This window comes from Centruroides sculpturatus, unplaced genomic scaffold (genome assembly GCF_000671375.1).
Source record: "Centruroides sculpturatus isolate CEXI.00-Female unplaced genomic scaffold, Cexi_2.0 scaffold815, whole genome shotgun sequence".
Lineage (NCBI taxonomy): Eukaryota > Metazoa > Arthropoda > Arachnida > Scorpiones > Buthidae > Centruroides > Centruroides sculpturatus.
Window position 1 is genome coordinate 198,121 of NW_019385019.1, and position 12,956 is coordinate 211,076.

The 12,956-nt window shown below is 28.7% G+C and overlaps 1 protein-coding gene across 2 annotated transcripts in view; it reads right to left on the bottom strand.

The window, feature by feature from the left end:
* LOC111633508 (GTPase HRas) overlaps nucleotides 1-12,956 on the bottom strand; it is an 87,293-nt gene that overhangs the window by 49,823 nt on the left and 24,514 nt on the right. The window contains exon 1 of one of the 2 annotated variants that reach the window (XM_023378090.1): nucleotides 12,269-12,486. The exons of the other annotated variant lie outside the window; for it this stretch is intronic. Within the exon in view, the coding sequence (XP_023233858.1) occupies nucleotides 12,269-12,299 (31 nt within the window). The 5' untranslated portion in view covers nucleotides 12,300-12,486. Of the gene's footprint in view, nucleotides 1-12,268; nucleotides 12,487-12,956 lie in introns of those variants that run through there. 2 annotated transcript variants of the gene reach the window in all.

A 12,956-nucleotide genomic window follows, 5' to 3' on the forward strand; every position in this document is an offset into this window, starting at 1 on the left:
CTACTTCAGAGTATTTACGGAATTTTAGCCACTTTTCTTATTAAAATAGCAAGCAGTTCCTTTTCTGGAATGAATAAAAGAAAAAAGGCGATTATTTTAATAGAGCTGGCGAAAATACATGAAAAGATAAAATCTTCGATAAAACGAAGAATTAAAATCCCACAGGTATTCGTGAATAAGCTCGATCAATCTCGATTCTGTAAAAGTATTAATCCTCTGACTATCCGCCATGATGATGAACTATTTTCAATGTTGTCACTGTATGACGTGGCATAAAGGCGTTTGTTGATTGGATGCGCATTTGCAATTGTCGCAAGTAGAACAAACTTTTTGTTTCTAGTTGAGATTGCAGTCGCGCCGGTTTTCGAGGGGGGATTACTAGTTAACGGGAACAGCCGGCGCGGTTGCAGTCGCCTGCGCGGCTGGAAATCGCATAGTGTGACCAGGGCTTAAGACAGGGATGTCCAACCTGCAGCCCACTGCACCCTAAATTTTTTAGACACATTTTCATTTATGTTGGTAAAGTATGTCGTAAAAATTATTCTCGTTTCATGGATACACTTTGATATCATGATGACATAATTGATGCTAGAAAACTGTACTACCCCACATGCATAACATACTGTTGTAAACAATTCTTTTCATGCATGAAAAACATCAAAACCGCTGAAAGAAATAAGTTGAGTGATTCCCACTTAACTAACATTCTTAGAATTAAGACTAGTACCATAAAAGCAGATATTGGCAATATTATAAAAGGAAGGCAATGTCAAAAATCACATTAAATTTATTTCTGTTTTGTATGAGTATAATTTCTTTTTTTACTATCAATAATACAATACTTTTTGTAATTATATATATTTGTTATTAAAATTTGATATTCAAATTTTGAACTTTTTAAAAGCATATATTTATATAAAGTACCTTTGTGGCCCGCTGAATGTACCTAAATTTCTAATTTGGCTCATTAGGAAGAAAAGTTGGACAACCCTGATCTGAGAGATCACACAGCACTTAAGTGTCACTCAAAGCTGAAATAATAAAAACCTCACAGAATTCTTTACTAATTGAAATTATGTACAGTATCCTAATTAAAATAAAACTGATACTATATGTAGATATGTCTTTTGCTTTATACTGTTAATATTGTTGTAAAAGTACATAAAATTTGCAATGAATAAAGTAAAATGTACATCTGAACTGTGTTATGTTGTTCATCTATGCCTGGTCTTGTTTCAGCCATATAGATGGGGCTCTACTGTATGTTACTGTAATTCTTTTGTCTGCATTTTTTGAAAAACAAATCTCTCTATACTGAATCATGCTGTATCAAATAGTGTTTGCAGTGCATGTATCAAATTTAGATGTACATGTTACTGCATACGAAGAAACTAACTTTGTTAACAAACATATTAACTATAAAATTACAAAAATAAAGATTATTATGAAAATATTTCAAAGTCTTCTACATATCCATTCCAATTGCTAGAATACAATCAACACTAATAAACTCAATCTTTTTTTTTTATGGGCTCTTCTTTACCTAAACATTTGCAAATTATTTACAAGTATCCAATGCTAGAAGAACTTTTACAAATTTGTATGTATTAGACAGAGAAGCACATATAAAGAAAGATCAATTCTCTCAGTTCTGACTGTATCCAATGGTTGGAATGCACATATAGAAAACTTCAGAATGTTTATGTATCAGCAGGGGTGCACAACCTGCGGCCCGCGGGCCACATACCGCCCCTTATCAATGTTTATGCGGCCCGCGGACGGTACAGGCCAAATCCCTTCTTTCGAAGTTTCTAAGTGTAGAACTTTTCCCTTTCACAAAGTCATTAGCACCCAACTGTTTTATAACTTTCCCTGAAGTCAGAAATGGGGGGTTGTTCTATAAATAAGTCTATTTCTAGCTAACACTTTCTGGTTTAGATATCGAATATTCTAAGTCTAATACATAGTATTATAACGATTTTTTGAAGAATCAAATAAAATAAAATGATGTTAGAACGACATTTCCGATGTTATCAGGAAGTTTCCATTTTGGCGGGAAATCTTCAATTTTATGCTTCGGAAAACTTGCTTATTCGTCTAAATAGCGTCAAATAANGCCCCTTATCAATGTTTATGCGGCCCGCGGACGGTACAGGCCAAATCCCTTCTTTCGAAGTTTCTAAGTGTAGAACTTTTCCCTTTCACAAAGTCATTAGCACCCAACTGTTTTATAACTTTCCCTGAAGTCAGAAATGGGGGGTTGTTCTATAAATAAGTCTATTTCTAGCTAACACTTTCTGGTTTAGATATCGAATATTCTAAGTCTAATACATAGTATTATAACGATTTTTTGAAGAATCAAATAAAATAAAATGATGTTAGAACGACATTTCCGATGTTATCAGGAAGTTTCTATTTTGGCGGGAAATCTTCAATTGTATGCTTCAGAAAACTTGCTTATTCGTCTAAATAGCGTCAAATAACAAAAATAAATGAAAATAGCGCTGAAAAACTATGAAAATAACGATTTTTTATGATTTGTTTACATTCTAGATTCTGATTAGTATTGTCGAATTTGAATCAATCTTTTCTGAAAAGACGCTTATTCGTCAACATAATGTCATTCAAACTTGAAAAAACTAACCAGAGTTCAAAAAGAAATGTACAAAAAGCTATAACAACCAATAATTTACAATAATGATCTCTCCATAGACTAAGAATAGAAAAAAATTTTTTCGCATCAAATTTATTATTATTAAGTTGGACCAAGAAAATTAATACTGTAGTTGGAATAGAGTCATTATGACTAAAAAGAAGCCGTTTGCACTAAAATATTTTGGATTTAATAATTATTACAAACTGCGTCAAGCCATAAACTTGTCAACAAAGAGGGTTGTAAAATGATTCCGTGTAGCTAGAAAGCTGCGGTTTCTTTTGTTTGAAAGAAAAAGATATATTTAGGTTATTTAAGTAGTAAATTAATTGGAACTTTTTATTTACTTTTATTTTTACATTCTTTTTTTCGTAAATTTAAAATTAAATTATTATTTTTAATTTTTCACCTTGCTGAAAAATTACCTTGGGGACAGGCAAAAGGAGTTAGTCCAGTATCATTGCATAATTCACCAACAGCAACTTTGTGCAAAGAAGCTGGGATTTGAACGTCTGCTGAAAGATGTCTATGATACTGTGAACTTAATCTGCCGTCATGGACTCAACCATCGACTCTTCACATCATTTCTTGAAGAAATAGATGCTGATTATGCTGACCTGCCCACGTATACTGAAGTTCATTGGCTGAGCAAGGCAACAGTCCTCAGGATTTGTGGAGCTATTGGGGTCTATTATCACTTTCCTGAAAGAACGGGGGAACACTACAAGGAATTTGGAGGGACAAAGATGGCAGTGTGATTTAGTTTTCCTTGCTGACATTACTGCTTATCTAAACGACCTTAATTTGAGATTGCAGGGAAAGATATAACTTGTTTCTCAGTTGACAAGTAACATCAATGCATTTATGACCAAACTATCACTTTTCAAGTCCCACATGCAATCAGAGAACTTTACACACTTTCCACATTGCAAGGCCATGAAAGAGAAATACCAACATATGAAGATGGATTACTCTGACCAAGTTAACACCCTCCTTACATCATTCAATGAGAGGTTTGGTGAATTCCAGAAATACAAGATCTACCTGCAACTTTTTTCAACTCCATTTGATGTGAAAGTGGAAGATGCCCCTCCAGATGTCCAACTTGAGTTGATAGACATCTAGTGCAGTGATGAATTGAAATCACAGTTTAAAAATTCTAATCTCCTCACATTCTATGAAGAACTGCCAGATACATCATTTCCAAAACTGAAAGACAATGCTCGATTTTGTGCAAGCATGTTTGGCAGTACCTATGTATGCAAACAAGCATACATAGGTACTGCCAAACAAGCTTGCAAGTTTTCGCTTATGAATTTAAACAAGTGCAAAACACGGAACAGGTTAACCAACGAGAATTTGAAAAATCTACTGGTTGTTTCAACATCTGCCATTACACCAGACATAAAGAAGATTGCCGCCAGCATCCAATCTCAGCCATTGCATTAATCGCTTGGGGGTCCGGCCCCCAGTCAGTAAACTTAATCCTAATTTGGCCCTTCTTCACAAAAGGTTGTGCATCCCTGGTATTAGTCTTTATTTTTGTAATTTTATAACATACAGTACAGTAGAATCTCATTTTACAGATAATGGAACAATGAATTTTCTTTAAGTTCCACAAATCAATGTAATTTTACCTCCTTTTTGTAGATTTGTAACTTGGAATAACAAATCTTTTTCTAGTCCCATCTATTATAAACTTTGCCTTTTTTTCAACATTTAGTTAATATTTGGGTGTTTCAGAATTTGTAAAATTTGATGGCTGCCCTTCAAACTTCTGGGATATGTACAAATTAAGAATTGTATGAAGAGAGTCAGCAAGTTGATACAATTGAAAAAGAGCCACATAGTGACACTATTCCAAGTATAATGCCAAAATTTAGCAAGACCATCATAGTAGCACATTATAGCTTCATGGGACTCAAATTTGAATTAGGGTGCCCCCATGTACAGTGTTGACTTCAGGTTTTTTCTTTACGGAAAGTTTTTGGGGAATACTCTGGTATTCTCATTTGTTTTTTAACCCAGCCTCAAGAGTTAAGTTTTGTGCTGCACTTCACTGGCAATCTAGGGTCCCCTGACACGGCACAAAATTTAAATTTTGATATTCTTACTACAGTAATAAGTTTATAAAAAATTAATCTGTGATCCCAGATAATTGCCCTTTTTGCCCATAAGGTAATGCACCATTGGGCCATCAAGTCTTTTCAAGTAACCAAAACCTTCCTGAAGAATTCCAGCATAAATGAACAGGCTGTACATGATATTGCTAATATCAGGCTGTTGTTATATTCAATAGGCAGAAAAGTGGCATCAAAACAAACTAAGATGGCCAAGTTTTTTAAAAAATCACAAAGTCAAGTGAAGTACTAATGAGCATACATAATTTGCCTAGTTGTTTGCTTACAGTATATAGTTTCTGACAGCTTGTCATATACACATACAGCATAATATATGATCTTGTAATATATGTGTTTCTATAGAATAAAGATGAGAGATCTCAAGAGACTAAATAATTTCAAGTACTGGTATTTCTTATATATAGGAAGGTTTAAAAAAATGGAAGTTTCCCTGAGTGTGTAGGAAATCTACTGTTTGCAACATAAAAATCATACGTTGTTCCATGACAACGTATGATTTTTGGTGGCCAGCGTGATACATTAAAACAAGATTCTACTGTATTCTGTCCTGAAATTTTAAAATTTTTATTTTTACAAAAAGTTTATATTAATTGTTTGGTGATCAGAAATTAAAATATAAAATGCTTAATATATTGCTATAATAAGTTTCTAACTTATATATAGTTATTGTATCGTGCTTTAGTTACACTTCAAAAGTTAGTTGGGAGTTTTGGGTTAACATTATAATGTGTTTTAATATTTCTGATTTAAATTCCTGGTTTCAATCATTAGTAAGGGAACATCAACTTTTCAGCAATGGTTATTGACATTAAGCAGGGATGCCTTATATATTATTCTGTAAATTTTAAAGTTAATTCATTTGTTACATATCTATAAATTTTTTAACTTTTTATTTTTATACTTTTAGTGTAAAGACTAAAAATACCTTCACATCTTTGAGGTCTAACAACAGTCTAATGAAAGCATCAACCTTTCCTTAGAGGCTCTAATCCACCACAATATATAAACATTAAAAATCCCTCTGGTGATGATACATTTAAAAATGCATGTATTACAAATATAAATATATATCAGGACAATATTTACACTCATTGCCATAAAAATTAACCCAGCAAGGATCTCAAAATCAAACGAAATTGTACAAATTGTACATGTGTGAATGCAATGGTGATTTAAGTCATTACAAAATGAAAGCAAAAAATTCATTTATTGCAGGAAAAAGTACAAATTAAAGCAGGTTCTAGTACCCTGTTGGCAGTGGCGTAGCAAACATAACTGGCACCCCTCCCCCAGAAACACATATAATTTGTCTTGGAGACCATTTGGGCACCCCTCTGTGAGTGGCGCCCGGTGCATGATACAGCCACTTGCACCCCCCTCACTACGCCACTGCCTGTTGGCCCACAGGTGGCCCAACAGGATACTAGTTTTTAAAATTTAAAAACATATAGCTGTCTTTATCCTGAAAATACAGTTGAATCAATTGAACAGCCTAAAAACTTTATTACAATTTTATTTTATGAATGCATTTTGGAAGAACATATCCAATGCTCATCATAAAATTTAAAAACATGTAGCCATCTTTATCCTGTTTTAATGGTTAACTTAATATCATATATTCCTATTCCTTTTCAACTTTTAACTTATAAATTTTTCAGATTTAAAGATCTGAATTATTGAATTTAAAACATCCTTTTATACATACATACATCCTTGAAGACAAGCTGAAAGTGTTGAAGTGTTTTTGTTTTCTACTATTTGTGACACAGTTCTTCATAAACCAAAATGAAATTAAGTTCACCTATCAATTACAACATTGTGCTTACAGAACCTGCAATGAGTGCTCTTTCATATCCAAATAGGACCTGTAGTATGCTGTCATTGGTTTTTGACAAAAAAATTGCAAGAATTATAATGATAGAAAAAAAAGAAAAGAAAAAAAGCATATCGTGAAAAAAATTACATTTCTTATTTTTATATTTTTAATAAAATAATTTTACAAACAATATGCATGTTGGGCAGATAAGATAAAACATTAATGTACGATGTTATTGACTTACTTGGGAAATTATACATATATAAATTTTCACAAACCTGTTTAAAGTATGTGTGTGGAAATAAAACAAATAGCTACTTTTAGCATTTTGGAGAAAAGGGACTCACTACAGACAATTTATTTAAATGGTTTCTTTACAAATGAACCAGTCACAGGTAAAATTAACAAAGTGTGCACTAGTAACATATTTATTAAATAAAGTTAAATATTTATTTAAAACCCATGTATCTTGCATAACTTATTAAATAACATTGTAACTTAGCTTATTATTGGATCTATACAAAACTTGAAAATTTAATACTATGGAATTCTGTATAGTCTATTACTGATACTTTTGCATAAATTATTTCCTTAGGAGGAAAGTTTTAAGGAGCACTACATGCAACAATTGTTCATTGAAAGTCACAAAACTGCTTTTTTGCTAGTCAGCATTTTGGATGTTGTAACGATGATAAATGATCAGTTAGGACAAAAAATTTGCACATCAGAAACAAGAAGTAAAAGGAATCAAATTTTCAATATAGTTTCATTATTATTTTAATGTTCTTGTATGAAAATAAGCGTTAGTGAATAAAACAAGTCTGACTTTTTTAAAATGCCTTATGTGATGTAAATTTTGTTATTTTAATAAAACAGTGAATCAAGTTCAGTTTTAAATATTTTTTTAAAAGAATAAATATACTCTAAGAAGTTTAAAAACACACCCAAATATTTCCTTATTTGTACACCTTTCAATCATCATTAAGTCAGAATCTATTAAATCATGTATGCTTTTTGTAATCCATTCCACATCTTTTCTTTTTCCAATGATGTCATAATTCTTATGACTTGTGATGATTTTCTCACACAACACAACCAATGACAAAATACTGTCCTATTTGGATATGAAAGAATACCTATAACAGGTCCTGTAGGCATAACATAATTAATATGTATATATGCCACTTACATAAACACAAAATTCAGTCTCGAAAGCAATAGTATATGATGTAGTACTGACAGATTTTTTGTTTAGATTTGACTCCAGTATTTTTAAGTACTTTATAGTATTTATATACAATAGTAATTTATATATATAGCCTATACATAGTATTTTATATACAAGACGTTAAAAAAAGCATTCAGCATTTATGACATATAGTACACACCAGACAGAATATAAAATCTTTAGTAAACCTAAGTCAAAAACTCAACCATTTCTGAGGTAAATAATCTGACAAAGATTGAATTTTTTGAAAGAAGTCACAACTCTAAGATACCAAGTGTACATGGAAATGGAAAGAAACCTTGTGTAACACTTTCTGTAAATATTGAAGTAAAGATTTGGCAAGATTATCTTCTCTTCGCACCACATTTAACACATACAAGCCAATAATTCAGTCATGATACTAACGTACAAAATTGTTAATACTTGTTGAGTGCCTTTATTTATCTCCTTGATTATATATATATACAACAAATTATTGTATTCAGTTATTATTGATGGAAGGAAAAATATACAATGAAAAAAAAAATTATAGTTTGTTGGAAAAGATGCTATTCTAAATTATTCCTTGGTATAAAAACAAATTTCGATAAAACCTAATTTATTATAACTATACAGATAATAAGTTTTAAAGTAACAGTATCAAAATATTTACAGTAAGTAACAATAATACATAAAACAAACAATTGTTCTTGAATATTTTATATAATATATATAAAAGTGAAGTGCACACACTTTTTAACATTAGCTTATATTTCAATAGTTATTTCAATGCTAATTTTTTTTTATAGTTTATCAAATGAAAATTTAATATTTAAATTAAAACAATAATTCATTTGAAATGTTGTTTGAAAGTATCCTGTAGAATAAAAGATAATAATTCAATGTCATTAAAACTATTTTATTGCAGATACTATCTTTCAAGTGAAACTAACAAGCTTTCATCTGGTTTGTGCTAGTTTCAGCTGAAGACAACTATATTTAAAGTATTGTATATGATTAGTTGTATTTAATTTTTTAATATGTTTCATACATAAATATACATGGATCATTCAAATTCAAATACATTTACATATTTAAATTTCTAGCCTATTTTATCTAATATAAACTAAACCATTTAAAATATTTAATTAGTATTTATTATTTGTCCTTTAGAAATTTTATATTCTACTTTTAAATTATAAAATACGCAAAATTTCATTTCAAACTAATAAAAACTAATTAAATGCCATAATATAAAATTACTTTTATATCAATTTAAATATTAATGTTCACATTTTAAAATTTTTTATTAGACAATAATTCAATTTTTAAATAAACAAAAGCATATTTTTCTTATATAAAAAAAGGTAATAAAATAAGTTGAAGTTATTTTTTTTATGTTTTTAATGATAATTATGAAAAAAATATAATATTCTTCTTGGACATAATCGGTTTATTAACGTTAAAAAAATACATCTATGCAACATTTTTCGATATATGAGGTAAAAACACGGATAAATTTGACGTCATAAATGATGTCAAACGACATAATCATATTTCTTGTGACGTCACCAATGACATCGATAATCTATTACGAAATATACAATTTTAATTTAACAACATTCTTATGAAAAATTCATAAAACTAAAATTATTTTTCAATTTTGATGATAAAATTTATTATTATTATTTAAACATTTTAATATTTTTATTAATAACTTATTTTTACACAATGTCTAGATTTAATTTAATCTTTGCTAGAAAATACATTTTTTTTTAATATATTAATAAGAGAATGCCATGACGATAGTGTGTATTACAGACGTCATTTCCTCTCAAGCTATATAAAAAGCTTGTTGACAACAACTTTATCTTCATTTAAAACGGCATATAATTCTTCTTCAAGTAAAAAGCTACATACTACATTCATCATTTTTTTTTTTCCTTAATTTCATAGAATGGAGTTTCGAACACCAATGATGACCTTGGGATCCGGGCGTTCAACGGCCTCTCATCGAATCAGGCGTGGGAAAGGAGGACTTCCGCTGTGACCAAACATCTCGAGCAACAACGGAGATGAGATCTCTGTATGTCAATTTTAAGCATTACAATACAACTTAATACTGATAATGTACAATCCAACAGGGATTATTTCCTTATAATTTTACAGAAGATCGCATTCAAATAAAGTCTAGGGATTTGCTTATTCCCAGGTGTTCTGCGACATAAAAGAGCGAAGGAAGAAGCCGTTGTGGGAAAAATCTTGGATCTCGCTGCTTACCCTAGCAGGAAATGACGTCAGAGGAAAAAAAGTTCCGTGGTCATCGACCCAATTCGTCTCCCCATAGTAATGTGACGTCACTTCAGTAATGCCACTAGTCCACAAAAACGAAATTGGCAGACTGATAGTAATAGTAGCATCCCGAAATTTTTATAGCATTCCAAGAGATACGGAAAAATAATATAATAACTTTTATACATCTTATGCGTGTGTATATATATATAAATTACAAGCATTCTTATAATGTTTAATATAACCATAAAGGATAAAAAGGAACTAAAAGCAAATATTTGAGAAAATATTTTCAAATCATTCAATCGATTTTATTCTTTGTTTATTTCCCTCTTCTTATGAAAACAATATGAATAACTTTCTAATATTCATAAGTAAGATAATGAGCTTTGATTGAACTATTTATTTCTATTAAAAAAAGAAATTTGATATTAAAAATAACTGAATCATGAATGTTATGCAAAATAACTCAAAATTTTTAAAATATGTATTTTTGTTTACTTACAAAAGCAATACCATTACTTTGAATGAAATTAAACATATATCAAAAAATATTTTATATCTACTTATTATTTTTCAATATTAAAAACAATATCCTAAACATGGGTTATTAACTAAATTAAAATCAAGCAGTTTTTTTTTTTTAAAGAATACAAGTGTAGGAGATAAAATATTGTCTATCATTTCAAATATAAAATCATCTTTATTTAGCTAATTTTTCAAAATAATAGAAAAAATTTTAGAATTTCAAAATTTTTAGGTAATCGGTATAATTTAACATAAATTATATCTTCATTATAACAAGGGATAATAGTTTAAGTGTTAAAATTACACCAGTATTAAAATATAATAGTAGTTAATCTAAGTTCATTAAATCTATAAATAGAGAATAATAAGGTGGAAAAATTACTTCTAAAATAACAATTTGAATCAATATTTAAACTTTCTTTGCTCGAATACTTTCAACAAATATTATAATGTTTAAATTACCAGATTATTATAGTTTCTATTTTCAATTTAATCCTAAATTTTAGACTCCATTTTTTTGACATTTAACTAAGTTTTAAATTTGCTTAGTAAATATAAATCCTATAATTTTAACTTTTTTAAACATAAATTTTATTATAGTTAACACATTTTTAGAAAGAAAAGAAAGAAAAAAAAGTCACTTTAAAAACAATCAAATTTATTTATTTTATTAAGAAACACTCAAACTTTGATAAATGAAGTTAAATCTAATTATAGCACCAATTTATTTAACAGTAAATTTCTAAGAAATTATCTACATAAATTAATTAATTAATGAAAAGAACAGCAATATATTTTGATTATAACAATAGAATATGTTATAAAACCAAATAAATTTAAAGATGTAGATAATTTATAAAGTGCACATTCTTTCAAAGTAAAACTTGCAATTTAAACAGTAAATAATATAAACAAAAATTTATTACAGATAATTACATTTATAAATAAGAATAACGTTTATAAGTAAACACTTCATTTCTTACAAAAAAAAATAAAAAAAAATGATTATTTTAAAATACCAAACAAGCTTTTGAAGGTGCCCTTTAACTGATCACCCAAGTTCGATTATGAAAAGTTCAGTCGTCTCATAAATCACGATTCAAAAATTTGTACGGCTTCGATTTTGATGGCTTTAACATCTCTGTTTGAATCACGTATTCAATTTTTCTTATTGGAAAAAAAAATAAATAATAATAATAATAATCTCAAACATTAAAAAAATAAATCCAGCATTCCTCAAGTGAAAGTGTATAAATGAAAGGGACAGCATGTATATGAAATTGATTATTATTATTACATGAAATTGATTGAAAAAAAAAAGAAAAGGGAACACGTGTTTAAAGGAAATTGATTATTATACAAAATGTTTTATATTTAGTGAATAAAACAATAAGAATTTAACAAAATATGCAAATATATTTAATCTCTCATACATCAACGTTTAAATATGTAAAAGACAGCACATGGAAGTATTCATAAATCCCGGCATGGCAGACATTAACTTGTATATAAAGCAAATAAGACGAAACACGTTTGATATTATTGTATATTATATAGATATATAATATATAAAAACACTACAATTATTATTATTATTATTATTATTATTAGGCCTAAGACTTATTACTTACCTCCGACGACGACTAATTTATATTCCGTCATTTTGGTTTTTTTAAAATAACCGATACTATCTCTAATTTATAATTTACTACTATTTATGATTAATGTTATACTATTAACCGGTAAATTTCTGGTTTCATTTGCAGAGTTGGATAATCGTTGCAGAAACTATCGGCGATCAACGGTTTCCCAGACAACTGAAACAGCTTGGACGGTGTAAAGCGCCCTCTGCTGAATTTATATTTAGAAAAATTTCCTCTATTATCTCTTTTGTTTTAAACACATGATTATGTGTTTAAAATATAATAATAATTGTATTTTTTTTTTAAATAAATTTAATTTGATTTAATTGGAGAATATTTATATATAATTTTAACTAAATTTTATGTATATATTTTCCTTTCTGTATTCATTCCTTAACAATGAGAAAGTGTTTTTTTTTTTTAAATTTGATTACATGTAATAGACTTTATTTACACAATATTTTTTTCTTTTTTTTTAACAGAGCGTTATTTATTTATTTATTTACTTTTATTTAGTCGTTGTTTATTAAACTAATAGGTTTTAAATTATTTAATTGTTAGCGAAGGCGTAACGCTAAGTGCATATGGGACATCTGTTATAAATAGGAAAAATATAAAAGAATTCCTTTAATTAACTGGTGACGAATAAATTTTATAATTCTTATTAAATTCTATA